The sequence below is a fragment of the Callorhinus ursinus genome, unplaced genomic scaffold, assembly GCF_003265705.2.
Source record: "Callorhinus ursinus isolate GAN/ISIS: 27379988/994484 unplaced genomic scaffold, GSC_fseal_2.0 scaffold18, whole genome shotgun sequence".
NCBI lineage: Eukaryota > Metazoa > Chordata > Mammalia > Carnivora > Otariidae > Callorhinus > Callorhinus ursinus.
The window spans coordinates 29,991,856-30,007,155 of NW_027397080.1; the positions used below are offsets into that span (position 1 = coordinate 29,991,856).

A 15,300-nucleotide genomic window follows, 5' to 3' on the forward strand; every position below is an offset into this window, starting at 1 on the left:
CTTGGGGAGGTAACGGTCCTCGGCGCCCTCTCCCCGGTCTTGGGGAGCAAAGCCCGCCCCTCGGCCTCAGCGGCAGGAGCAGGCTCGTCTCAGTGTCTCGCCCCGCCCTCGTGTCCTTCATCTTTCGTCCCTTCTCCTGGGCATGGCCTTCCTGGGGACACTGCTGATGTCATGCTTTGGGGCGCTCACTAACGGTGTGTCATAGGACTGAAGCAACCAGCCCCTTCTGGGAACCTGGGAGGGAGAGTGCAATTGAGGGATTGTTTTTATAAAGTAATCTGTTGATTGAAAAGTTCACGAAAACAGAGAGGCGGCACCTGACCATCAGGCACAGAACTGTAAGTATATTTGACCCAGAGGACTCTTCCAGAGCGTTGAGTGCTGGCTAACCCAGCAGGAGCGGTGCTTGAAGGGACTCCCAGGACGTCTCTGCTGCAGGACCAGGGACGGGATATGACAGCCACCAAAGCAACAATACCACTTATTCATGCTATCTGAGCGGCAGGCCGCATGCCTGTTACTTTGTATGCATTCTCTCACTAATCCTTAGCAGTAAGTGCGTGGGGAAAGAGCAGTTTTTAGCCCCATTTTATAGCCGAAGAAACAGGCTCAGAGCCCAGGGTTACCCCGCTAGTTAATCTTGGCATCAGGATTTGAACCCCTGAAGCCGGTGCATTGAGAGCCTGTGATCTGATGGGCACCCCTTCTCAGGATAATTTTATATTAATCTATGAAACAAAATACGTAGGATTTCCAAGGTAACCAATTAAATTGAAAGAGAGTTATCAAAGTACTAGAAGACTAATGTTTTGACATGGTAATACCTGTGCTGCTTTATTAACAAATGGAGAACAAGCTCTGGCAGCAAGTTTAATAACTGCCATAATCTGGAAGTGGTAACGGGCTTTGTGGTATTTGCAGCATCACGACATGCTAGGAAGTAGTGGTGACAGCCAGGCCGTGCTTTGTAGCGACATTCGTATCCAAAGGGAAAGCTCACCTTCAGAAATCCGTGGAAGTAAGCACGTAATCTGGTACCTTGAGGTCGGCGAGAAATTTACCAAATTTCATCATTTTCCTGCAGATCCTTTTAAATTGAAAAGGTTAAGACAGCATTTTAGAGTGAACCTCTTTAGCTGACTCCTAGATTTAATTTCGGGGACGGTTCATCTATGAGAAAGTGGAACTTGAGGCCAAGGAACGAGAAACAGATTACAGGGAAGTGGGAATTGTTTTAGTTGCTAAGTCTTTTTTTTTTTTTTTTTTTTAGATTTTATTTATTTGAGAGAGAGAGCATGAGCAGGGGGAGTGGGAGAGGGAGAAGCAGGCTTCCCGCAGAGGAGGGAGCCCGATGCGGGGCTCGATCCCAGGACCCTGGGATCATGACCTGAGCCGAAGGCAGCCGCTTAACCAACTGAGCCACCCAGGCGCCCCCTTAGTTGCTAAGTCTTAACATTTCAGTCCGGAGTTGCTTCCCAAATTAAACAATAATTCACGTTGTTTTAAAAATAAGAATTTTTAAAATAAGAATAAAAATATGAATGCAAACCCAAGAGCTTTGCTGTGTGGGTCAAAGTAAAGCTCCTGTTCTGGGCTGCCTCCGGGCCCTATTTGGGCCACAGCGTCTGTCACCCACTGGCCATCAGCTTCATGTCTTTCTACCTCAGCCTCTCAAGATCCTCAGCCAGAAAAACACACCTAAGCTCTCAAACCAAACACATGGTTCATAAAATGTAGTTACCCGGGGGGAAGATCCCCTTCCTCCCTTTAGATTTGGAAACCACTTCCCTTACACATTCATGGTGGAGGGCCCATGCTGTAAGCAGCAGCCTCCCACCCATCGACTGAAACGCCATCCCTAACGGTGTCCTGGAGGCATCTGCAAGCATCATGGCAACGCAGATGCTTATGCCAGGCCTGTCCCCAGCGCATCTCCATGCCGCTGCAGCACAGGAGGTGTGGGGGCCTGTGCCGTGGGCTGTGGAGTGCTCCCACGACACAGTCTGGAAAGTGGAGATTCTGTGCTCAGTCACTGGGCCTGGGCCTCCCTGGCTTGCTGTTACCGTCAGAACACCGGGCCAGGGCCAAGAGGGATCAGTAGTTAGAGGCCCCAGGCCCACCACCAATGACTGATTACCTGTTTCTCGGGGTAAGTTCCTTAACCCCAGACTCTCCCTTTTTGTTCTGAAAAAGTGGGTAAAAATGCCTTCATTTCTCTGTGACTTAGGGGTTAAAGTCTAGACCAAAGTGAACTTGTTTTGAGCTCAAAAAACACATGCTTTTATATGTTTACTACACATACCAGGCTTTGGATGCTTACTGGCGCTGTCCCATTTTGTTTCTGCAAGTGTCCTCCCTATCAGGGAGGGAAGTGCTGTGGGCCCAGGGTTTGGTTGTATTTGTATCTGGCACGTCTCTGCCGGCTGTCTGAGCGGCCTCTTTGCAATACCCCACCCGGTAACACAGGCCGAAGAGATGGGAGTTCAGCGGACGTGCTTTTGTTCTTCCTCTTGTGAAATTGGGCCTGTGTTTTGGCAAGGCAGGTGTGCAAAGATAAAAGAAAAATGCGGAAAGGCAGGGAGCAGGGGGTTGGAAAAGGTGATGGAGGATAAGTTTGCTTGGGGGAGGGGAGGTGTCCCTAAGGGGCCAAGACAAGAATTCTCTTTGTGTTTTATATTCGGTAGCTTTTCAAGACTAATTTTCAAGTTCCAGTGTGAAGAGCCTAACCTCTTGGTCCTTTTCTATTGTCTTTGTCTTGCTTTTCTACAGAGTATCCAGCATTTGAAAATGACAATGAAACCGAGTCTGTGCCTGTGGCCTCTACAGGTTGCTGGATCTTTCCCTACGGTTCACTCTTGTGTTTCATTTAAAGACGAGACATCAATTCATTCCACATTTCGCATGAAATGCCCGAGTTGCATTTTGGTCCCAGAACCATTTGAGCTGCTGCTTTGCATTATGCTCCCCCCCACTGCTTCACAGGATTGACCCTTTTTTTGCCCAATCTGATCCCAGTTGCAGTGAGGGCAAATGACTCATCAATGCACTGCACTAATGGGACTCCTCCCCACCCCCCAATCAGATTTGACCCTGATCCCACTGCATGAGGCTCCCTGCTGAAATCTCACAGGCCACATCAGGGAGGCCACCTCCTGGTTCCCCTGTGGCTGAACCACGAGACAGGAAGAGACTCATTACTAGATTCTCTATCCTGACCGATACTAAATTTTAGACAAATGTTTCTTAGAAATCTCAGTCCCTGGTAATGGCTCATAGTGTCTAATGTCCTTATCAGGAACGAGACATGCTGTGGACATTGGTCTCCTTTGTCATTGCGAGAATAAGTTCTGTTTCACCTGCTTTGGGCTCTTGGCTACAGTCCATCAAGGGCCACTTTCTGGGTCTCCATTTTCCTTGTAACACCATCAGTTCCCAGTTATCCTTAGTCGTGGGGGCTGGCCCGATGGGACTCAGCCAGATAGCAGCCACGCGAGGCCACTCACATGCAGGCTGGGGGAGTAAGCGGCCCTCTTATCTTCCTAGTCCTGTTGGTGTGGGTTCGTTCCCAAGTTTGCATGTGTCCCTGAGTGTGCTCAGTCAGAAAAAGCAGCCCAGAGTGTGACCCAGCTGATCGAGAAGGCGGTGACCCAGGAGACTGGTGCTAATGGAAAATGTCACCAGTGCACAGGGTGTTGGGGGCAGCATAGGCCACCCTTTCCAGGGAGTGGCCGGTTGCGTGGGGACACCCATGGGACCTCTTGGCTTCCGGGCTTCGGGTGAGGGAGCCCCACCACCTCTTTTCTCCATGCCATGTGCATGATCATAAACGATTTAATTTCTCCATTGCGCTTCCATGTAGATTGCAAGGCTAACAGGATTTGGTACAAACTAACCCGCATGTCCCTCCATCCAGCTGCCACCGCCGGTAACGCTGCATTGTGAGGTAAAGCAGGAGGCCCCGGGCCGTGCACGTAACTGCCTGCTTTGTCCCCCCCGTGTTCCTAAGGTGGTGAGCTGCACATGACCCAGTTTTTCCGAGGTAACCTGGCCGGCCTGACCGTCCGTTCCGGGAAACTCGCTGACAAGAAGGTGATCGACTGTCTTTATACCTGCAAAGAAGGGCTGGACCTGCAGGTCCCCGAAGACAGCGGCAGAGGCGTGGAGGTAACCTTGGCATTGCCTTGAACGGCCCTCGCGACCTCCTCGAGCACCGGCATGCAGGCTGCTGGCAAAGGACTGATGTGTTTACTCACAACACCTCTGACCCCAAACTTGGGGGGAGGGGGTTCCCAGGAGCCAGTCCCCACCTCTCCAGACACCTGCACCTCCAGGTGTCCTGCAAGTCGCTTCACTTCTGACACTGACTCCCAGGAGTTAGCACAGAGCCTGCAGAAGAGGGCTCGGTGCCACCACACTGCCCCCGCTGCAGATGCTGTGTGCAGGTGCCAGGCCCTTGGGTTACCCACACTGCTGTCCAGCTTCACTACAAAGTTAGGCGCTCCCGTTATCCCCCACTCTTTTGGGCTTCAGTAATTTGCTTGAACTACTCAGAAAACTGCAGAAAACACTTTGCTTACTACTGCTGGTTTATTAGAAAGAATACAACTCAGGAACAACCAGATGGAGACATTGCAGAAGGCAAGGAAGTGGGGAGGAGGAAGGAGCTCCCCTCTGCCCCGGGAGCGCCACCCTCCCACACACGGGAAGCTCCCAAACCCTGTCCTTCAGGGGTGTTTACGGAGCTTTTGTTAGGTATGCACCGCTGGTTAAATCATTGGCCAGAGGTCAGGGTTGGGGCTGAACGTGCCAGCCCTGTAGTCACGTGGGCTCTGGGGTGGCCAGCTCCATCCTGAACTGCCTCAGCCGCCCAGAAACTGCTCGTTAACACAGGTGCTGGTGTGCTTGGAAGGGGCTTATTATGAGTAACAAAAGGTGCTCTTATCACTCAGGAAATTTCCAGGGTGTGGGGGTCTCTGTGCCAGAAACTGGGGATAGAGACCAAATATATATATGTATATATATTTCTTTCTTTCTTTTTAAGATTTTATCATTTTTAAGTAATCTCTGCACCCAGCATGGGGCTTGGACTCACAATCGCGCAGTCAAGTCACACACTACGCCGACTGAGCCCGCCGGGCGCCCTTTTATTTCTTACGCCACAGACGCATTCACGCCTTCGGTGTTTTCCCTCGAACAAGAGGGTCTTGTCGCTGCAGTTCCGTGAGGTTTCCTCCCCAGGTCCCCAGTCCAGACCGATCCCCAGCTGACCCTCTTTCTCTGCCAGAGTGTGTTTGAACTTCTGGCAGTTTGAACCCTTTTTTTCTCGCCCTCTGGCCTGATTTCAGATCCATACGAACCCCAGTCAGTTGGCGTTGACCTTGGAGGGAGATGACATCGGGGAGCTGGATAAGGCCATGCAGCACGTTTCCTACCTGAACTCCCGGCAGTTCCCCACACCGGGGATCCGAAGACTCAAAATCACCAGCACGGTCAAGTACGTGCTGATTCTTAACTCTTGAGAAGAAAACATGTATATTTAGGTTTCTAAGACACCTCAGCCGTTGTTTGTTACCGGAGGGCATGGACGGTCAAGTACGTGCTGATTCTTAACTCTTGAGAAGAAAACATGTATATTTAGTTTTCTAAGACACCTCAGCCGTTGTTTGTTACCGGAGGGCATGGACGGTGTCCGTGAATGGTGTTGGGCCCGGCCGCTACCTCTGTCCCCCCCAGGGCCTGGGGAGTCCATGGGCCATTGCGTGTGTAGCCTGCAGAACCGCTTCTCAAAGCCCTGACCTGTGCCACCTCCCTCGCTTGCCGGCAGGTGTTTCGACGAGGCCCCCTGCATCTCCGTGCCCCCGGTGGACGGTTACGTGACGGTGCTGCAGCCCGAGGAGCCCAAGATCAGCCTCAGTGGCGTCCACCATTTCGCTCGAGCGGCTTCTGAATTTGAAAGCCCAGAAGGGGTTTTCCTTTTCCCTGAGCTTCGGATCATCAGCACCATCACGAGAGAAGTGGAGCCTGAAGGGGAAGGAGATGAGGACCCCACAGGTAACAGCTCTGCTGGGCTAGTGGCCCTCCCCTTGGCTTGAACCCGGGTGGCTGGCACCCCACAGCTGCTACCTACTTCCTGCATTCTTTTTTCCTGAGATTTTGAGAGATTTGGATGTTTCGATGTTACTCTTGGGTCTGCTCCTGGAATCTGACCCACGGTCGAGAGCTCATTGTGCTCCTTGGAAGCCCACCTGCAGAGTCCTTTCCTCCTTTTCCAGTGGGATGTCCGGATCTGAGCTGCCCTTGTGCAGGCTGAGAGGATCCGGGCCGATTGCAGGGGACGATGCTGCTCCCGCTGGCTGCATGGGGGCCAGTCCTCCCAGGCACATGAGGCACCCCAGTTCTTCAAAGGGCCTGTCCTGTGCCTCTGTCATCGGTCTTTGAAAGGGCTCTGTGAGTTCGAGGACAGCCAGCAGGCCACCCGGCGTGACCGGCCTGCCTGGGCTCCCCGGCCTCTGCTATGGGTGCTTGGGTCTGTTTTTGCAGTCCAAGAGTCGCTGGTGTCCGAGGAGATCGTGCATGACCTGGATACCTGTGAGGTCACAGTGGACGGGGACGAGCTGAACCCGGCCCAGGAGAGCCTGGAGGTGGACACGGCCCGCCTGCAGCAGAAGGGCATTGCAGTGAGCGCCTCCGACCTGGGCATGGTCTTCACAGGTGAGCGGGCCAAGGCCAGGCTGGGGGCGGGGCGGGAGCCTCAGCCCTGCTGCCCCCCCGCCCCGTCCTCTCTGAGCTCTGGGAGAGTCCTGGAGGCTCAGCATGGGCTGCTCGCCTTCTCCTGGCAGGAAGTACAGGTATTGCCCTACTTCCTGTCCTTACGAGGGGGTGGAAGTCAGGCTCGGGATGGCACCCGAGAGAGGGACGGGCGTGCCCACACACTCGTACTTCTCCCCACAACTGGAAAGCCAACACGCGTACCCGCTTGGTCCAGCCGCCCCTGGGCCCGACTCCAGCCTCCCCTGACCCTGGCTTTGACCCCAGCCAGCAGGCAGCCTTCTCACCCTGTCCCCACAGGTGTGGACACCATGGCCAGCTACGAGGAGGCGCTGCGCCTCCTGCGCTATCGGAACTGGCACACCAGGTCTCTGCTCGACCGGAAGTTCAAGCTCGTCTGCTCGGAGCTGAATGGCCGCTACGTCAGCAACGAGTTTCAGGTGGAGGTGGGTGATTGGGTGCCCACCTACGGCCCTGATGTTTGCAAACGCCATTTTTAGAGCATTCGTGTGACAACTGTTGGGGTACATCCAGGTGCGCACTAGCTTTCCCAGCCCAGGGGGCTGCTGCAGGTTAGACCTGCACAGGTTTGGGTGGGCCGGGGTGCAGCTGGTGTGCCCCTTTTGTGGGCGTCTGAGGGGCCTTTGGAAGGAGGTGGTCAGGAGCTAATAATACCTCGGGTGGTTAATACCTCACAAGTAGAGCCAATGTTGTTTGTTAAGATTTGACACTGCTTGAGAAAGAGCACTTCCCAGGGAACTGAAGATTCTCTGCAGGCTGCTGGCCCAGGGAGAAGGGTCCTCACGTGGGGCTGACCCGGGGGAGAGGGGTCCTGGCGGGGGGCTGGCCCCGGGTAGAGGGGTCTCGGCGAGGGGCTGGCCCAGGGAGAGGGTCCCGGTGTGGGGCTGGCCCAGGGGCGAGGGGTCCTCATGTGGGGCTGGCCCAGGGGGAGGGATCCCGGTGCGGGGCTGGCTTCAGGGACAGGGGTCCTCACGTGGGGCTGGCGCAAGGCTGGCCCCGGGGAGAGGGGTCCTCACGTGGGCCTGGCCCAGGGGAGAGGGGTCCTGGCACGGGGTTGGCCCAGGGAGAGGGGTGCTGTGCTGTCTGCCAAGCCTGATGGTGGCAACTCAGTGCGTGGTTGTCAGAGGGTGCTCACCCTGCTCTGAAGTCTTCCACAGGCCTGGATGGGAGCCCCTTCGTCACTCAGGGCTTCTGTGGTCTGAAGAAACGGGCCCAGAGTTATTCTCAGCAATCAAATGTCTGCACAGTGACCTCAGCAGCAGAATGCTGAAGTCACAGTGCTGAAGAATCGATGAGGGTTTTGTTTGAGCCAAAGGCTAACAGATTTGAAAGGAAATAAATGGTTATGATTTGTGTTCTTTCATGTGGCTGTGGTTTTGGAGAAAAGCGGGGAAATGGGCTATGCCGGTGCATCTCGAATGACCCGCAGTGAAGGACGGTGGTGGTGGTTTTTCTGTTCTTTTGTGGACAGGTTCTTTTATGAAATACAATGAAAGGGAATTATTAGAACAGCGCTCTATTTCTGGGATGGGTGATAGCATCAGGCAGTTATGATGTGTTTCTGAGAGCTGACCCTTAAATTTTTTCTGTTCCCATCCGCTCAGCACTGCTGGTCCGGGGACCCTTTTGAGCCGCGCTAGTCCCGGTAGCTTCTGAACTGCATTTCCGCCCCGGGGCCACATTCAGGCCTCTCTGTGTGTCTCTGCTGCAGGTGAACGTCATCCACACGGCCAACCCCATGGAGCACGCCAGCCACATGGCCGCACAGCCCCAGTTTGTCTACCCGGAGCACCATGCCTTCGTCGACCTCTCGGGTCACAACCTGGCCAGCCCCCATCCCTTTGCAGGTAGGACTGTGGGCAGAAGCAGGGCCGTCTGGGACGGGTCTGGGGCGGGGTCGGGGGGGACCCCCTCCCGCGTGCTGCTGGGAGCCCAGCCCCTGGTCCGAGCAGCCCTAGCTGACTGGGCTCTGTGATTCTGCGTCACCCGCGAGGGATGGAAGCATGGCAGGGCGGAAAGTGGCCAGCCCAGGGCTCGAAACCTGTGCTCAGACTTTCCTTACATCTCTTCCTGTTCTCTGGGGTCAGATGGAGCAGCCGTGTGTTCGGGGGGGGGGGGGGGGGGGGGGGGCCACGCCCGGGGGCGGGCACCAGCCTCACCGCCCCGTCTGCCCTCGGTCGCAGTTGTCCCCAGCACCGCCACGGTGGTGATAGTGGTGTGCGTTAGCTTCCTGGTCTTCATGATTATCCTGGGCGTGTTCCGGATCCGGGTCGCTCACCAGCGAACCATGCGGGACCAGGACGCCGGGAAGGAGAACGAGATGGATTGGGACGACTCTGCCTTGACCATCACCGTAAACCCCATGGAGGTAGGTGCCGACAGGCGGCCCCGCGACTGAAAACCACTGCAGGCCAGGGCCAGAGCGACGCGCGCCCCAGAGAAGCCACATGGCGGCGGCGCATCCACGTTTACGTGGCTTAAATGTCACGTGAGCCACATGACAGGTGGGCGAGGTGCAGGCGTCCCCGCTCCTCCGGTGGGCAGACCGAGGGCCCAGAGAGGCCGTGTCAGAGCTCGTGTCACCGCGTCAGGGTAGAGACGCCCTCCCCCGCGCGTGACAGGCCTCCCGGGCGGCGACTAGGGCTGCGTTTCCCCTTCGGTCTGGGCTGAGGTGCCTCCCAGCGCGGCCGGCCCTCCCTCGCCGGGGCCTGTGACGCGGGGAGTCCCTAGGCCCGCCGCCCCCGGCAGCGGGGGGCGGGGAAGGGCCGCGCGCAGGGCCCCGGGGCTCGGCTCACCGCCGTCTGACCGCCGTCCGACCGTGTCTCCGTCAGACGTACGCGGACCAGCACGGCGCCGAGGAGGGGGAGGAGGAGGAGGAGGAGGAGGAGGAGAGCGAGGAGGGGGAGGACGACGACGACATCACCAGCGCCGAGTCCGAGAGCAGCGAGGACGAGGAGGGCGGGCACGGGGACCCGCGGAACGTGAGCAGGCAGCAGCAGCTGGAGTGGGACGACTCCACCCTCAGCTACTGAGCCGCCCAGCCGCCGCCGCCCTGTGTCCTCCCAGGCCCGAGGGTCCGCGGTGGACAAAGTCATTCCGGCCCGTAGGCCCGCAGAGCCTCCCCGTCGCCGCCCGCCCGCCCGCCCGCCCGTGCTTGGCGCGTAGGCCCCCCGCCCTCCACCCAGACCGCCCTTAAGTTATGTGAGGAGCTGACGCTCGCCGCCCACGGCTCGCTCTGCGCCGCCCCCTCGCGCCTCCAGAAAAGCTGCAGTGAACGGACTCGTTGACAAAGGGTTAAAATCGCTCACTCCCACCTCGTAATCTGGTTTTTTCTTTTCTTTTTTTTTTTAAAGGTTTTATTTTTTCCAAACTAGTGCATGTATAAAATGGCAGGATGGGGGTTAATATGTAGATGATGAACTGACTTTTTAATATTTTGTAAATAAATTGCGGTTCCTCATGTCCTCCGTGCTAGCGTGACCCAGGACTGGCATGCAAAGTGAAGCCTGAAACACAGCGTAGGAGAGACCCCGCGGGCTCCTGCCTCATCCCCCACCCCGAGAGGAGAGGGACCTGCCCTGCTCGGGCCTTGCTGGGTGCACCCCCTCGGTGGGTGGGCCAGACAGTGAGGGGGAATGGACTTGCGCCCACCCCCCAGCTCAGCAGGAGGGCAGCAGGTCGGGACCCCTCTCTGGAGGCTGGACACGGCCAGGCCTTTGCTTTCGGATTCTACCCATTTCTGATCCGGCAGAGGGCTGGGGGTGCCGGGGTCCCTGGCCTCTTTCACACACTCCTCCGATGACTGGCAGCTCCTTGCGCAGGAAGCTGGACTCCTCGTGCGCAGCCTTGGGTTCCTACCTACTAGATGTCCGTTGCCCTGCTGGTGAGTGTGCGTACGGACGGTGCAAAGCGTCTGGCCACTTGGCTGGAGACAGAACCGGCCCGAGTGGCCCGTACCCAGGACGTCCGAGGACACACGCACTGCAAGGACGCCCTGTGGCCGGAAGGCAAAGTGCTAGCTTCCCCCCCACAACAGCCCCAGAGGTAAGCCCCCTCCCCAGGAGTGGGGAGCCCTGCTGCTCAGCCTGGTGGGGGAGGAAAAGGAGAGGTCACGTCCCGAGCTAAAACCCCTATGGCACTTTGTTTTTAATTTACATGTAAAATTTTAGATTTCTAAAACTGGGGGAAAATCATTTTGAGTCCTGTTCTGTGATCATGACTGCTAGTCGCGAGGACACTGCGGCTGTCCTGCGTTGTGTGTGGCCGTCCTCCGCGTACTGTCACTGTACCTGCCCCGTGTAGACAATGATAGAGGCTGAGCCGCTTTCCGGATGTGTATATTGATGAGGCCAGAACGTGTATACACTACAATAAAGTGCTGGTTCTAACCCCAGTGGCAGTGTGTCAGCTTTGGGCCCGGTTTTGTTTTAATCCTGCATCCCCTTGCTTTGTTTTTTTGTTTTTTTGTGGTTTCTTTGACCTGAGAACACAACAGAAAAAGGCTTTTCTTTTAGTATGCTTTTACCTCTCCTGCCAAGGCTTCACAGAGTGCTGGTCTTCAACCCCCATGGGTTAAGTGTTGAACTCACCTTCCCCATACAGAACTGTTAAAAGACCAAAAAAAAATAATAATAATAATAAAAAAAAAAACCAGAAAAGATTCTTTCTTGGCAGGTGCACAGGCCGTGTACCTGAACCAGAACGCCAGGAAGCACATAGACTCGTTTAAATAAATAACATAACATAGAGACATACGCTCAGCTTTTCCTATTGCCCAACCGTCGAGGTGGGGCGAATGAATTCAGCACTTAGTTGGGGACAGGAGTGGGGTCAGTGGTGTTCTGTGGGTGGCACTCCCTGCTCACGGACTGTGCCTCTAACTAACCAAAGAAGGTCGGCACCTGGGTTCTTTTTTTTTTTTTTTTAAAGCCATGCACCTGTACAGAGGGCAGCTGCTCCTGGCTCTGCCAGGCCTTGCAAGGCCTTTGAGAGACCAGTGGTGGAGCTGGGTGGGGCCCGAGGCGGCTGCTAACACCTCAGGCTCACCCGTGGGCTTCAAGAAGCCCAGATTCCTAGCCCTGTCTCCAGAGTCGGCCTCAGACGGCCGGGAGGGGCCCAGGAACCTGGCATTGCTAGAGCTCTTCAGGTCCACCGAAGGCGAAGCCTGAACTGCTTCAAGCCAAGTACTGTCAGAGGAAAACATTCCACCACAGACCGACCTCACATTTCTGATACCTGATTGCTCACCCACAGCAGGTTAAAGGGGAGAGTTCTGGAGATCAAGTCCTCCCGTGCTCAAAACCTGCCTTACGAGGCAGGAGACGGAAAATTGCACAGAGTACTCTGACCTGCGTTCGCCTTGATCCATGGTTGAGCTCAATCAAGCTCCAATCTTTTTAATATCTTGAGGACCAGCATATATTATACTTTATGGGGCTGAGGCCATTCTGAGCCATCGAGGTTCAGTGAGTAGTTTGGCTGTTTTCTTTCTTACCCGCAAACAGAATTGCTTTACAGCAGAGAGATGGGAGGAGTCCCGTACCCAAGAGTCACTTTAAAAGTGGAAAGCAAGCATCCCTGAATCTAGAGGGAACCCTGGCTTCCCCTGGGAGCTGCCCAGCGCTCAGTCAGTGGAGAGCACAAAGGTGGAGGGGGGGAACGGGGTCGTGGGCACCCTGTCAGCAGGGTGATCGCCAGGCGCCAAGCCCTGTGCAGCCCAGCGGGAGCCCGGGAAGAAGGCAGGCTTCCCGGCGGCGGGGAGAGAGCAGTCTTTGCTGGGTCCTGATTCACCAGCTGGAAGACTCGGGGTGACTGACGGTCCTTAGCAAGATGCAGCCTCGGAGGTGCCCGACCCCCAGCGTCTCCTCAGAGCCTGAGGCTCGGATCAGGGGCGCGGGAAGACGGCGCCCCTCCCCTGTACAAAGGATGCATTTCCATTTATGGCTGTTTAGCTCCTGAAACATTTCAAGTCATAAATAAATAACCAGTGTAAACAAAAGGCAGTGTGTAGGTGCTTGCCCGTGGGGTGCCGTTCAGGCTCTTCGGCCCCAAGGGATGGCTGAGGGTGCCTGGTGCCCGGTTCCCGACGCGGGTGGGTGGCTCGCGGGCGGTTATTGCCTGTTATCTTTGGACACGTTGTGGGCCAGCCAGTTCACTTTGGTCTTCCAGCTCTCCCGGAGGGCTTCATTAAACTTCACCCGGAAGTGCTTTAGAGCCTCCTCCTCTGTCTTCCCCAACGCCAGGGAGTCCTGGGGTAAAACCGCCAAAGCAGTGAGCTCGACCCGACGAGGGGCAACCCCCACCCCGCCCCGAATATTGTAAATTCCCTCCTGAAAGACTCGCAGGAAGGGAATCGGGAGACAGCCACCAACATCTCCCCTGGGAAAAGCTCTCTGTTCTGATCCCAAACCGAGATGGGTCTCCCGACCCACCCTCCAAGTAAGAAGCCAACTCCAGCCAGGAAGCCGCGGGCCCCCAAAGTCGCAGGGGTGGACAGGTGGCCTCACCTTCCGCACAGGGGGGGAGGAGGAGGGGGCAGCGTTGTTGTGCATGACCCAGGCACCACAGAGGGGCTCGTGGCCGACCACCCTCCCGACCCCCCAGCTTCTCCCACACTGAAAAGACACAGGAAGGAAAAGCAGTTTTAAACGAGGACGGAATGTATCTAATCGCGCCCTCTTGTTCGAGTGGAACCACGGCAGCCTGCGGAGGACGGGAGGGCGGGCCAGGGAGGTCCCAGCACATCTGCCACGGACCCAGGCTGACCCCCGGCTGGGTCGCGGGCGGCATGAGGAACCCCCACTGGGAGTGCCCTGTGGGGTCCACGGTGCTCGGAGGCGGGCCTCGGGGACTTGGGGGCTACCGGGTCTGCCCGACTGGGCCCTACCCTGGCATTTACCTTGAGATACTGGGTGTCTTTGGAGCAGCTGAGCTCCGGCAGGCCGGCGGCCCGCATCAGGGCGAAGAGGTGAAGGAAGAGCAGCCCGTGACGCCGCAGGATGGTGTAGGCTCGCTCACAGTAACCCCGGAATCTGCGGGGCCAGAGGGCCGTGGCAGGCAGGGCTCTGGCTCCTCCCAGCCATTCCCGCCCTGCTCTCACCCTGGAGACGGCCCCCGCCCCTTCCTCCTCCAGGACCCGACCCTGAGCCCGGCCCGGGACCCCGAGCACCCTCACCTTTCAAATTTCTCACTGTTACTCGTTTTCCCCTGCTGGATCACGTGCACAAAGTCATACGTGAGGATGAACGGGACTCGCTCGCGGTTGATTCCAAACTTGGTCTTGAAATTCCCCAGAAAGTGGCCAAAATCAATGTGGAACAGCTAAGAAGAGGCAGGCAGACGCGGTCAGAGAGGAGAGTGCCCTGGTCGGGGAAGGGGGCTCCGGGAGGGAGAGACAGAAAGCCGGGAGGGTGCGGCGCACCCGGCAGCCGGCTCTGCCCTACCTGCCCGTTCTCGCGGATCATGATGTTGTCGCTGTGCCGATCACCAATGCCTAGCACGTAAGTGGCCACGCAGTAGCCGGCGCAAGAGAGGGTAAACTCCTCGATGGCTCGATCCAAGGCCTCCCTGTGTGAGTGTGGGTGGGAAGGGGGATTCAAAACGGTGGGCGTTTCCCAACAACTTCTACGAAGAGGTGGGGTCTGTGTCCCCTCCTCTTCAATCTGGCCTTATGACCAGTGGGACAGGGAGGAAGCGGTGTTGGGCTCATCCCACAGTCTCGGCCTTAAGACACCTGGCAGCTCTTGAATCTAACCTGTTGCCAGGCCGGTTCAGGAAGCCAGGGCCGGTCTACTTGCAGAGGGGAGGCCACGTGGAGACACGTGACCGGGGCCCGCCCGGCCGGTCAAGCCACCAGCGGCGAAGAGCTGCATGAGTGGTTCCAGGCCAGAGAACCACTTAGCTCAGCCAGCTCAAGCTGCAGGTTTGTGAGCCCATAATATCTGGGGGTGGTTTTACGTCCCTAAGCTGAGAGTGGTCGCTACATGGCGACACGGGTAACTGACCCCTGGGCTAATGGAGACCCACTCTGCCCCAACAGGGCAGGCCTGGTCCCCGGCTGAGCAAAGAAGCCGTGGAGACTGTCACGGGCCCTACCCCTCACCTTTGACTCCTAAACCTTTGACTCTTGGAAAGGAGAGGGCGTCCATCCCCCGGGCCCAGAACCTACCCAGGGTTCTTGGACTTGAGCCAGTTGAGCAGGGCATCCTTGTTGAAGGCCGCTGTGGCCGCCATGTTGCTCTTGTTGAGCTGGATGTTGGCGATGGTGTCTGAGTGAAGCACCACCTCGATGAGGCCTGTGCGGTCCCCCGTGGAGAGGCAGCCATAGGGGGTCATCCTAGCCAGGGGGGAGGAGGGGCAAGGAAATGCTGAGGTCACGGGCTGTCCCTGGGGTGGCCTGACACTCCGTCCCACCCAGAGGGGCTCAAGACAGCCAAAACAGCCCCAGGAGACGCTGCAAGGGAGGGGAGAGGCGCTGGCAGGAGTCCGTGACGCCCGGAACTCAGGGGGAAG

At 56.9% G+C, this 15,300-nt stretch overlaps 2 protein-coding genes across 8 annotated transcripts in view; one reads left to right on the top strand and one right to left on the bottom strand.

The window, feature by feature from the left end:
* Positions 1 to 11,182, top strand: part of CLSTN1 (calsyntenin 1) — a 78,094-nt gene extending 66,912 nt beyond the window's left edge. For 2 of the 4 annotated variants that reach the window (XM_073903370.1, XM_073903371.1), the window contains 9 exons: positions 2,770 to 2,826; positions 4,007 to 4,164; positions 5,346 to 5,494; positions 5,825 to 6,051; positions 6,541 to 6,711; positions 7,069 to 7,214; positions 8,501 to 8,636; positions 8,973 to 9,157; positions 9,621 to 11,182. In XM_073903370.1, coding sequence (XP_073759471.1) covers positions 2,770 to 2,826; positions 4,007 to 4,164; positions 5,346 to 5,494; positions 5,825 to 6,051; positions 6,541 to 6,711; positions 7,069 to 7,214; positions 8,501 to 8,636; positions 8,973 to 9,157; positions 9,621 to 9,821 — 1,430 coding nt within the window. In that variant the 3' untranslated portion in view covers positions 9,822 to 11,182. The remainder of the gene's footprint in view (positions 1 to 2,769; positions 2,827 to 4,006; positions 4,165 to 5,345; positions 5,495 to 5,824; positions 6,052 to 6,540; positions 6,712 to 7,068; positions 7,215 to 8,500; positions 8,637 to 8,972; positions 9,158 to 9,620) is intronic. The other 2 variants (XM_073903372.1, XM_025855686.2) reach the window with 1 other exon arrangement.
* Positions 11,183 to 12,152: 970 nt separating this feature from the next.
* Positions 12,153 to 15,300, bottom strand: part of PIK3CD (phosphatidylinositol-4,5-bisphosphate 3-kinase catalytic subunit delta) — a 49,524-nt gene continuing 46,376 nt past the window's right edge. For all 4 annotated transcript variants that reach the window (XM_025855684.2, XM_025855682.2, XM_073903369.1 and 1 more), the window contains 5 exons: positions 14,957 to 15,124; positions 14,232 to 14,355; positions 13,964 to 14,109; positions 13,688 to 13,820; positions 12,153 to 13,037 (listed from right to left, as the gene is read on the bottom strand). In XM_025855684.2, coding sequence (XP_025711469.1) covers positions 12,900 to 13,037; positions 13,688 to 13,820; positions 13,964 to 14,109; positions 14,232 to 14,355; positions 14,957 to 15,124 — 709 coding nt within the window. In that variant the 3' untranslated portion in view covers positions 12,153 to 12,899. The remainder of the gene's footprint in view (positions 13,038 to 13,687; positions 13,821 to 13,963; positions 14,110 to 14,231; positions 14,356 to 14,956; positions 15,125 to 15,300) is intronic.